The following is a 23,345-nucleotide window of genomic DNA, read 5'->3' on the forward strand; positions in this document are numbered from 1 at the left end:
GGTTTCAGGCTTGGGGCGTGGCATGGGAGATGTGTTGGGTCCTGGAATGGCAGTTGCCTTGGGGGCTCGAAAGGGAGCTGGCTTGGGAGCTAGCTTGTGAGCTGGCTTGGGTGATGGCTTGGGAGATAGCTTGACCGCAGTCTTGGGGCCTGGCTTGGGAGCTGGCTTGGAGCATGGCTTGCGACCTTTCTTGGGGGATGGCTTGAGAGCTGGCTTGGGGGCTGGGTAGGGAGCTGGTTTCTGGGCTGCATGGGACCTGGCTTGGGTGCAGGCTTGTGGGCTGGCATGGGAGATGGCTTATGTTCTGGAATGTGAGCTGACTTGAGGGCACGCATGGGAGCTGGCCTGAGGGCTAGCTTGGGAGCTGGCTTGTGAGCTGGCTTGGGGGATGGCTTGGGAGATAGCTTGAGCGCAGTCTTTGGGCCTGGCTTGGGAGCTGGCTTGGAGCATGGCTTGTTACCTGGCTTGGGGGCTGGGTTGGGAGCTGGTTTCTGGGCTGCATGGGAGCTGGCTTGGGTGCAGGCTTGTGGGCTGGCTTTGGAGCTGGCTTATGTTCTTTAATGTGAGCTGAGTTGAGGGCTCGAATGGGACCTGGCATGTGGGTGGCTTGGGAGCTGGCTTGGGGAATGGCTTGGGAGATAGCTTGAGCGCTGGCTTGGGGGATGGCTTGTGAGCTAGCTTGGGGGAAGACTTGGGAGCTGGCTTGGTGGCTGGGTTGGGAGATGGCTTGGGGGATGGTTTCGGAGCCGGTTTGGGGGATGTCCTTCGAGCTGGCTTGGTGGCTGGCTTGGAAGGTGGCTTGGGGGTGGCTTAGTAGCCAGGTTGGGATCTGTCTCTGGGGCTGGCTTGGGAAAAGCTTGGGAGCATCAATGGGAACAGTCCTGGGGGCTGGGATGGGAGCTGGCTTGTGTGCTGGAATTCGAGATCCCTTGAGGGCTCGAATGAGAGCTGGCTTCGGTGCTGGGTTGGGTCCTGAATTGGGAGTTGGCTTGGGGGCTCGAATGTGAGCTAGCTTGAGGGTTGACTTGGGGGCTGGCTTGGGGGATGGCTTGGGGTATTGCTTGGAGGATGCCTTCCGAGTTGTCTTGGGGAATGGCTTTGGAGCTGGCTTGGGGTCTTGCTTGGGTGGTCGCATGTTGGCTGGCTTGGGAGCTGTCTTGGGGTCTGGTTTTTGGGATGGCTTGGGAGCTGGAATGGGAACAGGCTAGGGGGCTGGCATGGGTGCTGTGTTGGGTGCTGGAGTGGGAGTTGCCATGCGGGCTCCAATGGGAGCTGGCTTCAGGCCTGTATTGGTGCTTGGCTTGGAGGCTAGCTTGCGAGCTGGACTGGGTAATGGCTTGGGAGCTGGATTGAGTGATGTGTTGGGACTGGCTTTGGGCTGGCTTGGGCGCTGGCTTGAGGGCTGTCATGGGAGCTGGGTCGGGTGCTTGAATGGCATGTGGATTGGAGGCTCCAATGGGTGGTCGTTCGAGGACTGACTTTCGGGCTGGTTTGCGGGATTGCTTGTGAGCTGGCTTGGCTTAGGAGCTAGTTTGGGACCTGGCTTGGGGGCAGGCTTTCGAGGTCGCTTGGGTGTTGGTCTGGGAGCTAGTTTGGTAGCTGGATTGGGGGTTGGTTTGTGAGCTGGATTGGGGGATGGCTTGGGAGCTAGCTTGGGAACTGGCTTGGGGGCTGGCTTGGTAACTGGATTGGGGCATGGCTTCCGAGCTGGCATGGGGGAAGGCTTGGGAGTTGGCTAGGGCTGGCTTAGAAGCTGGCTTGCGGGATTGCTTGGTGGCTGGCTTGGGAGCTGTGTTCAGGCCTGGCTTGGGGGATGGGATGGGAGAATCCTTGGGGGCTGGCATGGCAGCTGGGATGGGTGCTGGAATGGGAGTTGCCTTGCGGGCTCGAATGGGAGCTGGCTTCGGAGCTGACGTTTGTTTTGGCTAGGGAGCTGGCTTGCGAGCTGGCTTCGGGGATGGCTTGGGAGCTGGTTTGTGGGATGGCTTGAGAGCTAGCTTTGGTGCTGGAATGGAAGATTTCTTGACGGCTCGAATGGGAGCTGGCTTTAGGGCTGACGTGGGTGCTGGCTTGGGATCTAGCTTGGAGGATGGCTTGGGAGCTGTCTTGGGGGATGACTTGGGAGCTAAATGGTTTCAGGCGTGGGGCGTGGCATGGGAAATGTCTTGGTTCCTGGAATGGCAGTTGCCTTGGGGGCTCGAATGGGAGCTGGCTTCAGGGCTAAATGGAGGGCTGGCTTGGGAGCTAGCTTGTGAGCTGGATTGGGTGATGACTTGGGAGATAGCTTGAGCGCAGTCTTGGGGCCTGGCTTTGGAGCTGGCTTGGAGCATGGCTTGTGACCTGGCTTGGGGGATGAGTTGGGAATAGGCTTGGGGGAAGACTTGGGAGCTGGCTTGGGGGCTGGGTTGGAAGATGGCTTGGGGGATGGTTTCGGAGCCGGCTTGGGGGATGTCCTTCGAGCTGGCTTGGTGGCTGGCTTGGAAGGTGGCTTGGGGGATGGCTTAGTAGCCAGCTTGGGATCTGTCTCGGGGGCTGGCTTGGGAAAAGCTTTGGAGCATCAATGGGAACAGTCTTGGGGGCTGGGATGTGAGCTAGCTTGTGTGCTGGAATTCGAGATGCCTTGCGGGCTCGAATGAGACCTGGCTGCGGAGCTGGGTTGGGTCCTGAATTGGAAGTTGGCTTGGGGGCTCGAATGTGAGCTAGCTTGAGGGTTGACTTGGGGGCTGGCTTGGAGGATGGCTTGGGGTATTGCTTGGAGGATGCCTTCCGAGTTGGCTTTGGGAATGGCTTTGGAGCTGGCTTGGGGGCTTGCTTGGGGGGTCGCATGTTGGCTGGCTTGGGAGCTGTCTTAGGGTCTGGCTTGTGGGATGGCTTGGGAGCTGGAATGGGAATAGGCTAGGGGGCTGGCATTGGTGCTGTGTTGGGTGCTGGAGTGGGAGTTGCCATGCGGGCTCCAATGGGAGCTGGCTTAATGCCTGTATTGGTGCTTGGCTTGGAGGCTGGCTTGCGAGCTGTCCTGGGTAATGGCTTGGGAGCTGGATTGAGTGATGTGTTGGGACTGGCTTTGGGCTGGCTTTGAGCGCTTGCTTTTGGGATGGCATGGGAGCTGGCTCGGGGGCTTGAATGGGATGTGGATTGGAGGCTGGAATGGGAGCTGGCTCGAGGACTGACTTTCGGGCTGGCTTGCGGGATTGCTTCTGAGCTGGCTTGGGGGATGGCTTAGGAGCTAGTTTGGGATCTGGCTTGGGGGCTGGCTTTCGAGGTCGCTTGGGTGTTGGTCTGGGAGCTAGTTTGGTAGCTGGCTTGGGGGTTAGCTTGTGAGCTGGATTGGGGGATTGCTTGGTGGCTGGCTTGGGAGCTGTGTTCTGGCCTGGCTTGGGGGATGGGATGGGAGGATCCTTGGGGGCTGGCATGGGAGCTGCGTTGGGTGCTGGAATCGGAGTGTCCTTGCGGGCTCGAATGGGAGCTGGCTTCGGAGCTAGTTTGGGACCTGGCTTGGGGTGCTGGCTTTCGAGGTCGATTGGGTGTTGGTTTGGGAGCTAGTTTGGTAGCTGGCTTGAGGGTTGGCTTGTGAGCTGGATTGGGGGATGGCTTGGGAACTAGCTTGGGAACTGGCTTGGGGGCTGGCTTGGGAACTGAATTGGGGGATGGCTTCCGATCTGGCATGAAGGATGGCTTGGGAGTTGGCTTGGGGCTGGCTTGGAAACTGGCTTGCGGGATTGCTTGGTGGCTGGCTTGGGAGCTATGTTCAGGCCTGGTTTGTGTGATGGAATGGGAGTTGCCTTGCGGGCTCGAATGGGAGCTGGCTTCGGAGCTGACGTTTGTGTTGGCTAGGGCGCTGGCTTGCGAGCTGGCTTCGGGGATGGCTTGGGAGCTGGTTTGTGGGATGGCTTGAGAGCTAGCTTTGGTGCTGGAATGGAAGATTTCTTGAAGGCTCGAATGGGAGCTGGCTTTAGGGCTGACGTGGGTGCTGGCTTGGGATCTATCTTGGGGGATGGCTTGGGAGCTGTCTTGGGGGATGACTTGGGAGCTGGAATGGTTTCAGGCTTGGGGCGTTTCATGGGAGATGTCTTTGGTCCTGGAATGGCAGTTGCCTTGGGGGCTCGAAAGGGAGCTGGCTTGAGGGCTAACTTGAGGCCTGGCTTGGGAGCTAGCTTGTGAGCTGGCTTGGGTCATGGCTTGGGAGATAGCTTGACCGCAGTCTTGGGATGGGAGCTGGCTTGTGTGCTGGAATTCGAGATCCCTTGAGGGCTCGAATGAGAGCTGGCTTCGGTGCTGGGTTGGGTCCTGAATTGGGAGTTGGCTTGGGGGCTCGAATATGAGCTAGCTTGAGGGTTGACTTGGGGGCTGGCTTTGGGGATGCCGTCCGAGTTGGCTTGGGGAATGGCTTTGGAGCTGGCTTTGGGTCTGGCTTGTGGGATGGCTTGGGAGCTGGAATGGGAACAGGCTAGGGGGCTGGCATGGGTGCTGTGTTGGGTGCTGGAGTGGGAGTTGCCATGCGGGCTCCAATGGGAGCTGGCTTCAGGCCCGTATTGGTGCTTGGCTTGGAGGCTAGCTTGGGAGCTGGACTGGGTAATGGCTTGGGAGCTGGATTGAGTGATGTGTTGGGACTGGCTTTCGGCTGGTTTGGGCGCTGGCTTGAGGTCTGTCATGGGAGCTGGCTCGGGTGCTTGAATGGCATGTGGATTGGATTCTCGAATGGGTGCTGGTTCGAGGACTGACTTTCGGGCTGGCTTGCGGGATTGCTTGTGAGCTGGCTTGGGGGATGTCTTAGGAGCTAGTTTGGGACCTGGCTTGGGGGCTGGCTTTCGAGGTCGCTTGGGTGTTGGTCTGGGAGCTAGTTTGGTAGCTGGCTTGGGTGCTGGCTTGGGAGATAGCTTGAGCTGGTTTGGGGGATGGCTTGGGAACTGGCTTGGGGGCTGGCTTGGGAACTGGATTGGGGGATGGCTTCCGTGCTGTGCATGGGGGATGGCTTGGGAGTTGGATTGGGACTGGCTTGGAAGCTGGCTTGCGGGATTGCTTGTTGGCTGGCTTGGGAACTGTGATCAGGCATGGCTTGGGGGATGGGACGGGAGGATCCTTGGGGGCTGGCATGGGAGCTGGGTTGGGTGCTGGAATGGGAGCTGGCTTCGGAGCTGACATTTGTGTTGGCTAGGGCGCTGGCTTGCGAGCTGGCTTCGGGGATGGCTTGAGAGCTGGTTTGTGGGATGGTTTGAGAGCTAGATTTGGTGCTGGAATGGAAGATTTCTTGAGGGCTCGAATGGGAGCTGGCTTTAGGGCTGACGTGGGTGCTGGCTTGGGATCTATCTTGGGGGATGGCTTGGGAGCTGTCTTGGGGGATGACTTGGGAGCTGGAATGGTTTCAGGCTTGGGGCGTGGCATGGGAGGTGTCTTGGGTCCTGGAATGGCAGTTGCCTTGGGGGCTCGAATGGGAACTGGCTTGAGGTCTAACTTGAGGGCTGGCTTGGGAGCTAGCTTGTGAGCTGGCTTGGGTGATGGCTTGCGAGATAGCTTGAGCGCGGTCTTGGGGCCTGGCTTGGGAGCTGGCTTGGAGCATGGCTTGAACCTGGCTTGGGGGATGGCCTGGGGACTGGGTTGGGAGCTGGTTTCTGGGCTGCATGGGAGCTGGCTAGGGTGCAGGCTTGTGGGCTGGCATGGGAGCTGGCTTATGTTCAGGAATGTGAGCTGACTTGAGGGCTGGAATGGGAGCTGGCATGTGGGCTGGCATGGGAGCTGCCTTGTGAGCTGGCTTTGGGGTTTGCTTGGGAGATAGCTTGAGCGCTGGCTTGGGGGATGTCTTGTGAGCTAGCTTGGGGGAAGACTTGGGAGCTGTCTTGGGGGCTGGGTTGGGAGATGGCTTGGGGGATGACCTTCGAGCTTTCTTGGTGGCTGGCTTGGAAGGTGGCTTGGGGGATGGCTTAGTAGCCAGCTTGGGATCTGTCTCGGGGGCTGGCTTGGGAGAAGCTTGGGAGCATCAATGGGAACAGTCTGGGGGCTGAGATGGGAGCTGGCTTGTGTGCTGGAATTCGAGATGCATTGCGGGCTCGAATGAGAGCTGGCACCGGAGCTGGGTTGGGTCCTGAATTGGGAGTTGGCTTGGGGGCTCGAATGTGAGCTAGCTTGAGGTTTGACTGGGGGGCTGGCTTGGGAAATTGCTTGGAGGATGCCTTCCGAGTTGGATTGGGGAATGGCTTTGGAGCTGGCTTGGGGGCTTGCTTGGGGGTCGCATGTTGGCTGGCTTGGGAGCTGTCTTGGGGTCTGGCTTGTGGGATGGCTTGGTAGCTGGAATGTGAACAGGCTATGGGGCTGGCATGGGTGCTGTGTTGGGTGCTGGAGTGGGAGTTGCCATGCGGGCTCCAATGGGAGCTGGCTTCAGGCCTGTATTGGAGCTTGGCTTGGAGGCTGGCTTGCGAGCTGTCCTGGGTAATGGCTTGGGAGCTGCATTGAGTGATGGGTTGGGACTGGCTTTGGGATGGCTTGGGCGCTGGCTTGTGGGCTGGCATGGGAGCTGGCTCGGGTGCTTGAATGGGATGTGGATTGGAGGCTCGAATGGGAGCTGGCTCGAGGACTGACTTTCGGGCTGGCTTGCGGGATTGCTTGTGAGCTGGCTTGGGGGATTGCTTAGGAGCTAGTTTGGTACCTGTCTTGGGGGCTGGCTTACGAGGTCGCTTGGGTGTTGGTCTGGGAGCTAGTTTGGTAGCTGGCTTGGGGGTTGGTTTGTGAGCTGGATTGGGGGATGTCTTGGGAGGTAGCTTGGGAACTGGCTTGGGGGCTGGCTTGGGAACTGGAATGGGGGATGGCTTCCGAGCTGGCATGGGGGATGGTTGGGAGTTGGCTTGGGGCTGGCTTGGAAGCTGGCTTGCGGGATTGCTTGGTGGCTGGTTTGGGAGCTGAGTTCTGGCCTGGCTTGGGAGATGGGATGGGAGGATCCTTGGGGGCTGGCATGGGAGCTGGGTTGGGTGCTGGAATGGGAGTTGCCTTGCGGGCTCGAATGGGAGCTGGCTTCGGAGCTAGTTTGGGACCTGGCTTGGGTGCTTTGTTGGAGCATTGCTTTTGAGCTGGCTTGGGCGATGGCTTGTGAGCTGGCTTGGATGCTGGGTTGGGAGCTGGTTTGTTGGCTGGCAATGAATCTGGCTTGGTTGCAGGCTTGTAGGCTGGCATGGGAGGTGGCTTGTGTGCAGGAATGGGAGTTGAATTGGGGGCTCGAATGGGAGCTGGCTTGAGGGCTGCCTTGGGAGCTGGCTTGTGAGCTGGCCTGAGTGTTGGCTTGGAAGATTGCTTGAGCACTGGCTTGGGGTCTGGCTTGGCAGCTGACTTTGGGGATGGCTTGTGAGCTAGATTGGGGGAAAGCTTGGGATCTGGCTTGGGGGCTGGGTTGGAAACTAGCTTGGGGATTACTTCGGAGTTGGCTTGGGGATATCTTGGGAGCTGGCTTGGGGGCTGGGTTGGAAACTGGCTTGGAGGATGGCTTGGTAGCCGGCTTGGGATCTGTCTCGGGGGCTGGCTTGGGCAAAGGCTTGGGAGCTGCAATGGGAACAGTCTTGGGGGCTGGAATGGGAGCTGGCTTGTGTCCTGGAATTTGACTTTCGTTGCGGGCTAATATAGGAACTGGCTTCGGGGCTTATTTGGGGGTTGGTTTGGGAGCTGGCTTGCGAGCTGGCTTGGGTGATGGCTTCCGAGTTGGCTTGGGGAATGGCTTGAAAGCTGGCTTATGAGCTTGCTTGGGGGATGGCATGTTGGCTGGCTTGAAAGCTGTCTTGTGGCCTGGCTAGTGGGATGGCTTGGTAGGTGGAAAGGGACCTGGCTTGGGGGCAGGGTTGGGAGATAGTTTGTGGGTTGGCATGGGAGCTAGCTTAGGTGCATGCTTGTGGGCTGGCATGGGAGCTGGGTTGGGAATTTGGAATGGGAGTTGCCTTGCGTATCGAATGGGAGCTGGCTTCGGGGCTGACGTGTGTGTTGGCTTCGGCGCTGGCTTGCGGGCAGGCTTCGGGGATGGCTTGGGAGCTGGTTTGTGGGGTGGCTTGAGAGCTGGCTTTGGTGGTGGAATGGGAGATGTCTTGGGGGCTCGAATGGGAACTGGCTTTAGGGCTGACGTGGGTGCTGGCTTGGAGGATGTCTTGGGAACTGTATTGGGGGATAGCTTAGGGGCTGGATTGGAAGCTGGCTTTCGGGCTGGCTTGCGGGATGCCTTGGAGGCAGGCTTGGGAGTTGGCTTGCGGGCTGGCTTGGAATCTGTTTTGGGGGATGACTTGTGAGCTGGAATGAGAGCTGGCTTGTGGGCTGGCATCTGAGCTGGCATGGATGCTCGAATGGGTGCTGGCTTGTGGGTGACTTGGGGCTGGCTTGGGAGCTGGCTTGGGTACTGGCTTTCGGGCGGGGTTGGTAGCTGGCTTGAGTGATAGCTTGGGGGCTGGAATGGGGGATGTCTTGTGGGCTGGCTTGGAGCATTGCTTGTCAGGGGATTGCTTGAGAGCTTTCTTGGGGGCTGGGTTGGGAGCTGGTTTGTGGGCTGGCATGGGAGCTGGCTTGGGTGCAGGCTTGTGGGTTGGCATGGGAGCTAGCTTGCGCACTGAAATGGAAGTTGACCTGGGGGTTCGAATGGGAGCTGGCTTGAGGGCTGGCTTGGGAGCTGGCTTGTGAGCTGTCTTGGGGGATAGCTTGAGTGATACTTTGAGCGCTGGCTTGGAGGCTGGGATAGGAGCTTTCTTGGGGGATGGCATCGGAGCTGGCTTGGGGGAAGTCTTGAGAGGTGGCTTGGGGGATGGCTTCGTAGCCGGCTTGGGATCTGTCTCGAGGGCTGGCTTGGAGAAAGGCTTGGGAGCTGCAATGGGAGCAGTCTTGGGGGCAGGCATGGTTGATGGTTTGTGTTCTGGAATGGGAGCTGGCTTCGGAGCTGATTTGAGGTTTGGTTTGGGGGCTGGATTGCGAGCTGGCTTGGGAGCTTGCTTGATGTATGGCTTGGTTGATGGCTTCGGAGCTGGCTTGGGGGCTAGATTGGGGGATGGCTTGTTGGCTGGCTTGGGAGCTGTCTTGCGGGCTGGCTTGTGGGATGAATTGGGAGCTGGAATGGGAGCAGGCTTGGGGGCTGGCTTGGGAGCTGGTTTGGGTGCTGGAATGGAAGTTGCCTTGCGGGCTCGAATGGGAGCTGGCTTCGGGCCTGTTTTGGTGCTTGGCTTGGGGGCTGACTTGCGAACTGGGTTGGGTGATGGCTTGGGATCTGGCTTGAGTGATGGTTTGGGAGCTGCAATTGGGCCTGTCTTGGGAATTGACTTGTGGGTTGGCATGGTAGCTGGCTTGAGTGTTGGAATGGAAGTTGGATTGGGGGCTCGAATGTAAGCTGGCTCGAGGGCTGACTTCGGTGCTGGCTTGGGATCTGGCTTGTAAGCTGGCTTGGGGGATGGTTTGGGAGCTAGCTTGATCGCTGGCTTGGGGACTGGCTTGGGGGTTGGCTTGTGAGCTGGCTTGAGGGATGGCTTGGGGCTTGTTTTGGGGGTTGGCTTGGGAGCTGGCTTGGGGGATGGCTTCCGAGCTGGCTTGCGGGAAAACTTGTGAGTTGGTTTGGGGGCTGGGTTGGAAGCTGGCTTGGGGGATGGCTTGGTGGCAGGCTTGGGAGCTGTTTTGTGGTCTGGCTTTGTGAATGGCTTGGGAGCTGGATTGGGAGGAGACTTGGGGGCTGGCATGGGAGCTTGGTTGTGTGCTGGAATGGAAATTGCCTTGCGGGCTCGAATGGGCTTCGGGGCTGACTTGTGTGTTGGCTTGGGTGCTGGCTTGCGAGCTTGCTTCGGGGATGGCTTCGGAGCTGGCTTGGGGGATGGCTTGGGAGCTGGCTTGGGGGCTTTCTTGGGAGCTCGCTTGTAGGCTGGCATGGGATCTGGCTTGGGTGTTGGAATGGGAGTTGGCTTGGGGACTATCTTGGGTGCTGGCTTGGGAGCTGCCATGGGAGCTAGCTTGGGGAATGGTTTGAGATGTGGAATGGCAGTTGGATTTGGAACTGACTTGTGAGTTGACTTGGGGACTGGCTTAGTAGCTGGCTTGGAGTATGGCTCTGGAGGTGTAATGGGTGTTGGATTGGGGGCTGGCTTGGGAGGTCGCTTTAGGGATGATTTGGAAGCTGGAATAGGAGCTGGCTTGGGGGCTGGGATGGAAGCTGAAGTGGGAGTTGGCATGGAGACTGGCATGTGAGCTAGCCTCACATCTAGGGCACCTATGGATTCACTTATCCTGGCGCGAAGCATGGCAAATTGAAAGTCAAGTGGCAGAATAACTGGCGTGGAACGTGGCACTGGAGCTGGCATGGTTAATGGCATGGGGGCTGGAGTGTGTACTGGCATGGAGGCTGACGTGAGAGCTGGCATGTGACCAAGCCTGACATCTAAGGCACCTATGGATTCACTTATCCTGGCACGAAGCATGGCAAATTGAATATCAAGTGGCAGAATAGCTGGCATGGGACGTAAATTGGAGGCTGGCTTGGGAGTTGGCTTGGGGGCTGACTTGTCGGCTGGCTTGGGAGCTGGCTTGGAGGCTGGATTGGGATCAGGCTTGTGGGCTGGCATGGCAGCTGGTTTAGGTTCTGGAATGGGAGTTGGCTTGGGGGCTCGAATGGTAGCTGGCTTGAGGACTGACTTGGGGGCTGGCTTGGGGGAAGGCTTGGCATCTGGCTTAGGGGATGGCTTGGGAGCTGTCTTGCGGGATGGCTTGGAGGGTGGCTTGGTAGCTGGCTTGGGGGATGGCTTGGGAGCTGGAATGGGAGTTGTCTTGGGGGCTCGAATGGTAGCTGGCTTGGGGGCTGACTTGGGAGCTAGCTTGGGGGATGGCTTGGGAGATGGCGTGGGGGCTTGCATGGGGATTGGCTTGTGGGCTGGCTTGGGATGTGGCTTGGGGAATGGCTTGGATCCTGGCTTAGGAGCTGGTTTGACGGCTGGCTTGGGATCTGGCATTGGAGCTTGCTTGTGTGCTGGAATGCGAGTTGGCTTGGGGCCTCGAATGGGTGCTGGTTTGTGGGGTGATTTGGGGGCTGGATTGGGAGCTGCCATGGGAGCTGTCTTTGGTGCTGGCCTGGGAGGTGGATTGGGTTCTGGCTTGGGGGCTGGAATGGGGTGTGGCTTGGGAGTTGCATTAGGGGCTGGCTTGGGAGCAGTCTTGGGGTCTGTCTTTGAGGATGGCTTGGCAGTAGGAATGGGAGGTGGCTTGGCGTCTGGCATGGGAGCTGGCTTGGGAGCTGGAATGTGAGTTGGCTTGGGTGCTCGAATGTGAGCTGGCTTGGGTGCTGACTTGGCTGTCTTGGGTGCTGCCATTGAAGCTGGCTTGTCGAATGGCTTGGGACGTGGAATGGCACTTGGATTGTGGGCTGGCTCGGAAGCGGAATTGGCGGCTGGCTTAGAAGCTGGCTTGGGAGCAGGAATGTGAACTGGCTTGGGGGCTGCCTCGGGTGATGGAATGAGAGTTGGCTTGGGGGCTCGAATGGGAGCTGGCTTGGGGGCTGCATTTTGAGCTCCCATGGGTGATGGGTTGAGGGCTAGTTTATTAGGTGGAATGGGACTTGGATGGGGGGCTGGCTTGGGAGGCGGCTTGGGACCTGGAATAGGTGCGGGTTTGGGGGCTGTTATGAGAGCTGGTTTGGGGATTGGCATGGAGGCTGACGTGGGAGCTGGCTTGAGGGCTGGCATGTAACCTTGCCTGACATCTAGGGCACCTATGGATTTACTTATCCTTGGACGATTCATGGCTAATTGAATGTAAAGTTCAACAATAGCTGGCATGGCACGTGGCAGGGAAGCTGGCATGGGAGATGGCTTGGAATCTGACATGGTGGCTGACATGGGGGCTGGTGTGGGAGGTGGCATGGAGGCTAGCGTGGGATCGGGCATGTGACCTAGCCTGAAATCTAAGGCACCTATGGATTCACTTATCCTGGCACGAATCATGGCAAATTGAATGGCAATTGGCAGAATAGTTGGCATGGGACGTAGCTGTGGAGCTGCCATGGGAGCTGGCTTTGGTTCTGGTCTGGGAGGTGGAATGGGAGGTGGATTGGGGGCTGGCTTGGGGGCTGGAATGGGGTCTGGCTTGGGATTTGGATTGGGGGCTGGCTTGGGAGCTGGCTTGGGGGCTGTCTTTGGGGATGGCTTGGGAGTAGGAATGGGAGGTGGCTTGGCGTCTGGCTTGGGAGCTGGAATGTGAGTTGGCTTGGGTGCTCGAATGTGAGCTGGCTTGGGTGCTGACTTGGTGGCTGTCTTGCGTGCTGCCATTGAAGCTGGCTTGTCGAATGGCTTGATACGTGGAATGGCACTTGGATTGTGGGCTGGCTTGGGAGCTGAATTGCCGGCTGGCTTGGGAGCAGGAATGGGAACTGGCTTGGGGGCTGCCTTGGATGATGGAATGAGAGTTGGCTTGGGGGCTCGAATGGGAGCTGGCTTGGGGGCTGCATTTTGAGCTCCCATGGGTGATGGATTGAGGGCTAGCTTATTAGGTGGAATGGGAGTTGGATGGGGTCCTGGCTTGGGAGGTGGCTTGGGGGATGGCTTGGGACCTGGAATAGGTGCGGGTTTGGGGGCTGGTATGAGAGCTGGTTTGGGGATTGGCATGGAGGCTGACGTGGGAGCTGGCTTGAGGGCTGGCATGTAACCTTGCCTGACATCTAGGGCACCTATGGATTTACTTATCCTTGGACGATTCATGGCTAATTGAATGTAAAGTTCAACAATAACTGGCATGGCACGTGGCAGGGAAGCTGGCATGGGAGATGGCTTGGAATCTGACATGGTGGCTGACATGGGGGATGGTGTAAGAGGTGGAATGGAGGCTGGCGTGGGATCGGGCATGTGACCTAGCCTGAAATCTAAAGCACCTATGGATTCACTTATCCTGGCACGAATCATGGCAAATTGAATGGCAATTGGCAGAATAGTTGGCATGGGACGTAGCTGTGGAGCTGCCATGGGAGCTGGCTTTGGTTCTGGTCTGGGAGGTGGAATGGGAGGTGGATTGGGGGCTGGCTTGGGGGCTGGAATGGGGTCTGGCTTGGGATTTGAATTGGGGGCTGGCTTGGGGGCTGTCTTTGGGGATGGCTTGGGAGTAGGAATGGGAGGTGACTTGGCGTCTGGCTTGGGAGCTGGAATGTGAGTTGGCTTGGGTGCTCGAATGTGAGCTGGCTTGGGTGCTGACTTGGTGGCTGTCTTGCGTGCTGCCATTGATGCTGGCTTGTCGAATGGCTTGAGACGTGGAATGGCACTTGGATTGTGGGCTGGCTTGGGAGCTGAATTGCCGGCTGGCTTAGAAGCTGGCTTGGGAGCAGGAATGGGAACTGGCTTGGGGGCTGCCTTGGATGATGGAATGAGAGTTGGCTTGGGGGCTGCATTTTGAGCTCCCATGGGTGATGGATTGAGGGCTAGATTATTAGGTGGAATGGGAGTTGGATGGGGGGCTGGCTTGGGATGTGGCTTGGGGGATGGCTTGGGACCTGGAATAGGTGCGGGCTTGGGGGCTGGTATGAGAGCTGGTTTGGGGGCTGGCATGGAGGCTGACGTGGGAGTTGGCTTGAGGGCTGGCATGTAACCTTGCCTGACATCTAGGGCACCTATGGATTTACTTATCCTTGGACGATTCATGGCTAATTGAATGTAAAGTTGAACAATAGCTGGCATGGCACGTGGGAGGGAAGCTGGCATGGGAGATGGCTTGGAATCTGGCATGGTGGCTGACATGGGGGCTTGTGTGGGAGGTGGCATGGAGGCTGGCGTGGGATCGGGCATGTGACCTAGCCTGACATCTAAGGCACCTATGGATTCACTTATCCTGGCACGAATCATGGCAAATTGAATGGCAATTGGCAGAATAGCTGGCATTGGACATAGCTGGGGAGCTGGCATGTGGGATGGCATGGGATCTGGCATGGCGGCTGGTGTGGGAGCTGGCATGGAGGCTGACGTGGGACCTGGCATGGGGTCTAGCATGTGAGTTGGCATGGGGGCAGGAATGGAGTCTGGCATGGGGGCTGGCGTGGGTGCTGGCATGGGGGCAGGCATTGGATCTGTCATGGAGTCTGGCGTGGGAGCTGGAATGGGCTTTGGCGTGGAACCTGGTACGGCAGCTAGAATCGAGGCTGGCGTGTTAACTAAAACGGCAGCTGGTATTTCAGCTGTCATTGCATTCAGCATGACTGGTGGTATGTTATCTGATATTGTAGCTGTCATAGGAGCTGGCATGGGGCCTGGCATGTCAGCTAGCATGTCAGCTGGAATGGGAGCTGACAAGGGAGCTCGCGTGACATCTAAGGCACCTATACAGGCACGTATCCTGGCATGAATAATGGCAAATTGAATGTCAATTGGCAGGGTGGATGGCATGGGACCTAACAGGTGGGCTGGCATGGGATCTGGCAGGGGTGCTGCCATGGAGGGTGGCATGGGAGCTGGAAGGGAGGCTGGCATGGGAGCTGGGAGGGTTACTGGCAAGGGTCCTCGCATGACATATAAGGCACTTATGCAGGCACTTATCCCGGCACGAAGCAAGGCAAATTGAATGTCAAGTGTCAGATTGGCTGGCATGGAACGTGGCATGGGAGCTGGTGTGGTACCTGGCAGGGGGGCTGCTATGGGAGCTGCTGTGGGGGCTGGCATGAGACCTGGCAAGGGGAGTGGCATGGGACCTCGCATGACATATAAGGCACTTATCCTGGCACGTAGCATGGCAAATTGAATGTCAAGTGGCAGAATGGCGGGCATGGGAGCTGGCATGTAAGGTGGCATGGTGTCTCGCATTTGAACTGACATGGTGTCTGGCGTGCGAGCCTGTATGGGGTCTGGTATGGGAACTGATATTGTGTGTGGGGTGGGAGCTGGCAGGGGGGCTGGCATGAGAGCTAGCGTGGAAGTGGGCACGGCAGCTAGGATCGAGGCGGACATGTTAACTAGAATGGCAGCTGGTATTTCAGCTGGCATGGCATCCAGCATTGCTGGCGGTATGTTACCTGGCATGGGAGCTGACATAGGAGCTGGAATAGGGGCTGGCATTGAAGCTGGCATGGGGGATGGCATGTCAGCTTGCATGTCAGTTGGAATGGGAGCTGACATGGGACCTAGCATGACATCTAAGGCACCTATACAGGCACGTATCCTGGCACGACGCATGGTAAATTGAATGTCAACTGGCAGGGTGGCTGGCATGGGACCTAGCATGTGGGCTGGCATTGGACCTAGCAGGGTTGCTGCCATAGGGCCTGGCATGGGAGCTGGAAGGACTAGCATGGGAGCTCGCATGACATCTAAGGCACTTATCCTGGCACGAAGCGTGGCAAATTGAATGTCCAGTGGCAGATTGGCTGGTAAGGGATGTGGCAGGGGAGCTGGCATGGGGGCTAGCATGGAAGCTGGCATGGGACCTGGCAGGGGGGCTGGCATGGGAGTTGGCATAATAGTTGGTATAGGGGCTGGCGTGGGAACTGGCATGGGATCTGTCATGATAGCCGGTATGGCGGCTAACATGGGAGCTGCCACGGCAGCTAGGATCGAGGCTGGCATAACTAGAAGGGCAGCTAGTATGTCAGCTGGCATGGCATCCAGCATGGCTGTTGGTATGTTATCTAGCATGATACCTAGTATGAAAGGCGGCATGTCAGCTGGAATGGGAGCTGGCATGGGACCTAGCATTACATCTAAGGCACCTGTACAGGGACTTATCATGGCATATAGCATGACAATTTGAATGTCAACTTGCAGGGGGGCTGGCATGAAACCTAGCATGGGAGATGGCATTGGAGCTGGCATGTCAGCAGGAATGCGAGCTGGCATGGGAACTAGCCTGACATCTAAGGCAACTATGGAGGCACTTATACTGGCACGAAGCATGGCAATTTCAATTTCAACCCTCAGGCGGGTTGGCATGGGATCTGGCATTGGGGCTGGCAGGGGGTCTGTCATGGGACCTGGCAGGGGGGCTGGCATGGGGTCTGACATGAGATCTATTATGGTAGCTGACATGGAATCGCTGGTATGAGAGCTCGCATCAGATTTTGCAATGGATCTGGCATGGGTCCTCGCAATATATGTGACATGGGAGCTGGTAATGGGATATGGCATGGAATCCGGCATGGGAACTGCCATGGGATCACTGGTATGGGATAAGGCATGGGAACTGGCGATGGGAGCTGGTAAGGGTGGTATGGGAGCTGTCCTGGCTTTCGAGAACCCTGCAACATAAAAATAAACTTGATCGTTAAGCATGAGTCATTGCATTCACTGTCTTTCAGTGATAACATTAATAGGGCCACGATTCGTATGCAATTGCATAGTTTAACTGTCCATTTGGAAGTCATACAAAATCATTTTATACACATTTTGAACTACTGTAATGACGAATATTCCAAATTAATTGTGCATATTTTTGCATATTTCAGGCGTTCTTCTACATAATAGAGTAATGAGCAGGGAAAGGATTTATATGTAAATACATATTTACTTATAAAGCTAATATAATTTATATTTTGCATTATCTTTATGTTTCACAATGTGTAGGGTTGAAAAATCCTACTTTTATTTTCCATATTTTAGAGTTTAGTACATATTTTCGTTAATTTCCATATATTTTCCATATTTCATATAAAACAGTCCATATTATATTAGGTTTAACAATAAAACAAAACAAAATTCCATTAACTTTTAAAAATACATTTCAACAATAGAGATTTAAACACATGTTCAGTAATCCCTTTAACATCAGAGTTATTTGAAAATTAGCAGTCCTATCAACAATGGGAAAGTAAGTTACAAAACTGTATTAATTTAATTTAAAATTTTTAACAGACTTCAGTTGTGCAGCTCAACAGTTAAATGCCAGTCAGAGTACACATAGGTTCAGTTTTGTAAATCATACTATAAAGACGGTAAATATGCCAAAAGTACGTCATTGTCAATTTAAAATCAAAACTAACAAGTTACATTTCAGAATTTAAAGAAGATGGTTTATCAACTGACAATAAAATATTATTTTGTAATTTGTGTCAGTGTGCAGTATCATCTACACAAAAGTTCCTGGTGCAACAACACATTACAACTAGTAAACATCAGGCCAACAAACTAAATTCCAAGCAGAGACAATTGTTTTTAACACAACCAACAACATCGAATGTAAGATCTGAGTTTAACATCGACCTGTGCCGTTCTCTCATCTCTGCTGATATTCCTCTCTACAAACTAAAGAATAAGGTCTTCAGGGAATTCCTTGAAAAATATACTCAACATACAATCCCGGATGAGTCAACACTTAGGAAGACGTATGCTCCATCCATCTACGATGAGACAATACAGAAGATAAGAGATGAAATTAAAGATAGTTCAATTTGGGTTTCCATTGATGAGACTCCCGACAAAGAAGGTAGACTTGTTGGTAATGTAGTTATCGGTTTGTTAAGTGAACAATATTCTGAACGAATTCTTTTACATTGTGATGTTCTAGAAAAGTGCAATAACAAAACTATAGTTAAACTGTTCAACGAAGCTATGGGTATCCTGTGGCCAAAGGGTATTATGTACGATAATGTGTTATTCTTTATTAGCGATGCTGCCCCTTATATGGTCAAAGCTGGACAAGCATTATCTGTTGTATATCCTAAATTGACTCATTTTACTTGTGTGGCGCATGCATTTCATCGTGTGGCAGAAGTGGTCAGAGACAATTTCCCTAAAGTAGATTTGTTGATTTCATCAGTGAAAAAAGTATTTCTCAAAGCTCCCAGTAGAGTTAACGTGTTGAAAGAAATGTACCCTGAAATTCCATTGCCACCAAAGCCAATTTTAACTAGATGGGGTACATGGCTAGAAGCAGTTGAATATTATGCCGAACATATAGACTCTATTAACAATGTTCTCCTTGCATTGGACTCTGAAGATGCAGTCTCAATTGATACTGCGAAAACAGTTACCTGTGACATAAGTGTGAAGAATGACTTAGCTCACATTCAGCATACATTTTCATGCATCATAAAAACGCTCAAAAGTCTCCAAAATAGGCACCTTTCACTATCTGAAAGTTTTGAAATTATAAATAGTACTGTGGAACAACTGAATCGTGGTAGAGGTAAAGTTGCAGATGCAGTAAGAGCTAAGGTGGACACTGTACTTTCAAAAAACCCTGGATATGAAGAACTACAAAAGGTTGTTGCTGTGATGAGTGGTGAATCAACAGTGAAGATTAACTTGGACTTATCCCCAGCAGACATTGTGAAATTGAATTATGTACCAGTTACTTCTTGTGACGTCGAACGCTCTTTTAGTCAGTATAAATCTATCCTCAGAGACAATAGAAGAAGATTCACTTTTCAGCACTTGAAAGAAATGTTTGTAACCTATTGTTATGGTAACAGACAATAAAAATTGTGTTTTGTTGAAACTACATTGGAAGATAAGGTACGTCCATTATATTTTTTGTTTAGTTTGATTAAAATGTACCAATATTTAACGTACATAGTCATTTTTTTTATAATTTTAAGTCCATATTTAATTCCATATTTTGGTAAAAATCCATATTTAATTCCATATTTTGGTAAAAATAACTACATATATATTTACATATTTCATATATTTTTAGTCCATATAAATCCGTTCCCTGGTAATGAGCATGCAATATTTTTAGTATTTTGTGGCACAAAGCCCCAAATTCGCATATTTTGTAAAAAATATTCTGAATTGTTTATCACATAATATTTATATCTTAACTGTACTCGGTGTCGGGAAATTCTTTGAATATGCAATGTGGGTGTGGAAAAATCAAAACAACCACACTATGCTTTTGTTACTGCACAACAGAAGCATTCCCAAATACCTCTACCTACCTGGATTAATCATCATCAGCAGCTATACAAATAGCCTATTAGGCCATGTGGACTATTACGATCTCACAATGAAGATGAATTCCCCCCCTCTTTTTGGGTCGTCCCAGAGATCTCTTCCATAGACTTATAGTGAAGTATAGCTTTCGGGATTCTGTGGGATCTCATACGTCGCAAATGGTTCTTCCAATTGTTCTGATATTTCTGTATGAAATGGAATACTGATTCCAGATCAAGCTCTTTCCTACTTCGTCGTTGTGTTTGTGGTTCCATTTTGTATAGCAAGCTGTTCTTCGTATAAATCTAATTTCGTTATTTTTATTCTGCTTTCATCCACCGGCCTTAATGTTCATGCCTCACAACCATAACAGTGTACAAGATTAACTAAAGGCGTGTTATAGGGACTTTCGTAAAATGGAAGGTTGCATTATCCTGTTGATTATTCCCATAATTTTGGAGTAGTTTACAATTTTGCTCATAATCAAATCAAATATTAATTTCTAGCCAAGATATGTAAATTCATTAAGACTTTCTAAAATTTTGTCTTCTAAACATTTTACGAGAGATTTGTTGCGACGAAAGTGTGAAAAAAATAAGAACAGAAGAAAGAACATCCCTTTCCTGTTGCTTAGCAATAAAACTATGATTAATTCACAATATACAGCTCCAAATATTTCTAAGCATGATGTACTTGTTCGGAAACAAAAGAATTAAATGAAAATTACAAGCACACGTGCTTAATTGTCGCCACATTGAGTGAAACGAAGGGACCGAGTGTGAGATTCAGATATATTTTTAGCACATAAAGAAAAAGAGCGCCAAACAAAATGAAAGTTTTAATTGTTGGTAACTTTAAGGAGTGCACATAATGTAAGCACTATTACTGTAACAGAAACAAAGGAAGACGCCGAGGGTGATCAATCTGAAAATGGCTCTGAGACATAAAATTTTATATTTACTTACGTCTAAAAAGACGAGGTCTACGAAATACGTTTCTTAAAAAGGACCAGCAGACAATCTTCGTTATTCCTTCCTCAGCTTCTTCTTCTGCTGGTAGGTGTTCTAATGATGGTGCTGGCATGCGAGCTGCCATGAGATTTGGCATGGATGGTATGGCCTTCAGGATGGGGATATTTCGATAGTCATCCTTGACTTCCTTCACCTCTGCAAGAAGCAAAATAAACTTGATCGTTAAGCATGTATCAATGTATTAACTGGCTTTCAGTGAATGGGTTATTAATAGGAGGATTCGTATGCAACTGCATACTTTTGCTGTTCATTTGGAAGTAATACAAAATCAATTTATACACATTTTGAACGATTGTAATGACGAATATTCCAAATTAATTGTACATACTATTTTTGCATATTTCAGGCGATCTTGTATATAATACACTAATGAGCATGCAATGTAACGTATCTTAGATTTTTGTGTCATGAAGCCCCAAATTAGAATATTTTGTGAAAACAACAATTTTCTAAATTATTTGTAATCACATAATATGTTTTCTCTTAACTGTACCCGATGGCGGGAAATTCCTTGCATATGCAATGTGGGTGTGGAAAAACCAAAACAACCACACTATGCTTTTGTTCCATTTAGTTACTGTACAACAAGAAACATTCCCAAACACCACTACCTACCTGACTTCATCATCATATTCATCCAAACATTTAGCCTATTAGGCCATGTGGCCTATTAAGATCTCATAATAAAGAGGAATTTCCTCTTCAACTCTTTGGGACGTCTCAGAGATCTCTTCCCATGGGACTGACAGTGAACTATAGCTTTTCGCATTCTGTGGATCTCATTCATCGCAAATGGCTCATCCAGCTCTGATATTTCTATATGAAATGGAATACTGATTCCAGACCGAGTTATTCCATAATTCGTCGTTGCGTTCATGGTTCCAGTTTGTATATCAGGCTGTTCTTCGCATAAGCCTAATTTAGTTACTGTTATTCTGCTTTCAGCCACCCGCCTTAATACCCATGCCTCACTGCTATATCAGAGCACAAGGTTCATTAAAGGCGTATTCTAGTGATTTCCTGTGCCATGGAAGGTTTCATTACCCTGTTGATTATTCCCATAGTTTTGGAGTATTTTACAATTTTGGTCATATTCAAATCAATATCAAATATTAATTTGTAGCCAAGATATGTAAAATCCTTGTCTTTCTAAAATTTTGCATTCTAAACGTATTTTACGCGGAAGAGAATATTTTTCCCAGAAGGCCATAACTTCGTCGCTTTTCTTCTGTATTTATTTCCATGCTATATTGTTTTGCAATTATATTTAAATTATGTACTGAATACAGTAAATGATTTTCTGTAGGTGCTATTGAAACCAGGTCATCTGCAAATACTGCAAATATCAATGAACCTATTTTTAAATTTCTGTTTATCTGCAACTGATCATGTCGCATTTGTCTCCATTCCTGAAGAATTTCATTCTTGTGCATTATAAACAGGTGGGAAAGACCGCAATCCTGTTTTACGCCTGTGTTAATTTCGTCATATCGCGTGTGTAGGATGTTTGGCTATATCAGCAGCTCGTGGATCTTTGTTCTGTGTCTGTTTTTATTGTCGTGTGTTATAGATGGCTTACGTTCATGTAACTGATTTACATTTTGTTTTAATGTTTATAATATTAGTGATTAAGGAGATCATGAATCATGGCAGGCCTATGTAAATTTCCAATCTGGCATGTGCCTTCGTGGCGGAGGGAAACCATGAAAAACGTTTGACTGAGCACGGGATTTGAACCCGGGGCCTTCCGAATACTAGTTTCGAACACTACCGTTTGAGCCAAGTCGCTCAGTTCTCTTTATTTCTTATCCATTTCTTGTAATTTTATTGTTTGTTAGTTGCAATTATAACAATAAACGTTACACTAACAATTATAACAATAAACGTTACACTAAAGTAGACTACTAAGACATGCTGTGTTGTGCAGTGTTGTTCAGTTGTGCAATTAAAAGTTCTTTGGAGAAAATTTTGTCACTATAACTCTTATAACTCTTTCATCCAATATTCACACGATGCATAACATGCGAAAATTTCGGGGCATTGTACTGGAATGTGACGCTTTTTAGATTTTAATAATGATGAGGGATATCTTGCTCCAAAACATGACGGCCTTTCTTCCAGAAATTGGTAAATTCCCATCTTCTCCTCAAGTCTTAGGCACGTGGCAGAAATGAAATATGACAATAACTTCAAGAATTGGCAACTGAGCTAAGTGTTTATCCCTTGCTCGTTCCTTAGGGCCCTTCCACACGAGCGACTTTTAGCCGCCAAGGTCGACTGCAAAAAGCAGTCGGTTTGCTGCCGACATGAGCGGTTCTTCGACGGCAGACGCAGTTGACATGAGCGACTCTACAGTTGATACGGGCGTTGTGTGTCGTCGGTTCCGGCGGCAGTCGAACTGCAAAAGGTGTGTCATTTTCACTCGAATTATAATAATGCACATCGAGGAAGAACTACTTTTATTATTTCTTCTCCGTCCTAGAAAAATAAGTGTTAAACATAGAAAATATCGGATACACCGGATTCTCATTCAATGAGCGCAGTATGGCCAATTTCACTGTATTTTTCACGAGCTTCGTGCCTATGGAGATAATTTTCTTCACTATTTCAGAATGTCAGGATTATCATTCGATCATCTGTTGGAAAAAGTGACAGACGGTGCAGACCTAGGAAACCTTTTTCTGAAGCTTCTGAAAGGTATGAGAGAAGGAAAGCTAGGAACATATTGCAGGCCACCGGCGTCAGTCGACTGAGGTGCTCGCCTGTTGATCTGGAGTTGCAGTTGGGCGTGGATTCGATTTCCGCTTGGACTGATTACCTGGTTGGATTTTTTCCGAGATTTTTCAACCGTAAGGCGAGTGTCAGGTAATCTATGGCGAATCTCGGTCTCATCTCGTCAAATAACATCTCGCTAAAACCAATCCCATCGACGCTAAATTACTTAGTATTTGATACAACGTCGTTAAATTACCACACACATTGCAGTCACAAAAAAGGAGTAACTTCTCTTTCTTACACAGATAAGCTTGACAGATCAGGGAAAGAGAGATACTGCTAATTTTGTCGAGGAAATTACAATTACTACACCGAAACGTGCCACAAAATAAAAAGAGCGTACATGTCAGCTGCCATAAAGCCTACTCCACTAACTTTTGCCTCTTGTTACAAAATAAATATTTTACCTCTAACTACTGTACAAAGTTTGATCATAATCTGATAGATAGAAGTGAACTTATTAAATTTATCTAATTTCACCCCTATAATGGGGTAGTTTGTTTTACACAAATATAATTAAAGCTTGTATACAAAACAAATATGTTACCCTTAACTAACGTACAATTTTGATGAAAATCTGTTTCATATGAGAAAAGGTACTAATTTTATCTAAATTCACCCCTACAATGAGACAGTTTCTTTTACATAAGTATAGTTAGAGTTTGTATATAAAACAAATGTACTGCCTATAACTACTGTGTAAATTTTAACGAAA

The 23,345-nt window shown here is 51.0% G+C and overlaps 1 protein-coding gene across 1 annotated transcript; it reads right to left on the reverse strand.

Annotated features, from left to right (window-relative positions):
* Positions 1 to 7,588: 7,588 nt before the first annotated feature.
* On the reverse strand, positions 7,589 to 16,022 carry LOC138692731 (nascent polypeptide-associated complex subunit alpha, muscle-specific form-like). Its single transcript, XM_069815922.1, has one exon. The coding sequence runs from the start codon at positions 15,978 to 15,980 to the stop codon at positions 8,142 to 8,144; it is 7,839 nt and encodes a 2,612-aa protein (XP_069672023.1). The 5' UTR covers positions 15,981 to 16,022; the 3' UTR covers positions 7,589 to 8,141.
* Positions 16,023 to 23,345: the final 7,323 nt, after the last annotated feature.

The sequence above is a fragment of the Periplaneta americana genome, chromosome 17 (assembly GCF_040183065.1).
Source record: "Periplaneta americana isolate PAMFEO1 chromosome 17, P.americana_PAMFEO1_priV1, whole genome shotgun sequence".
NCBI classification, from domain to species: Eukaryota; Metazoa; Arthropoda; class Insecta; order Blattodea; family Blattidae; genus Periplaneta; species Periplaneta americana.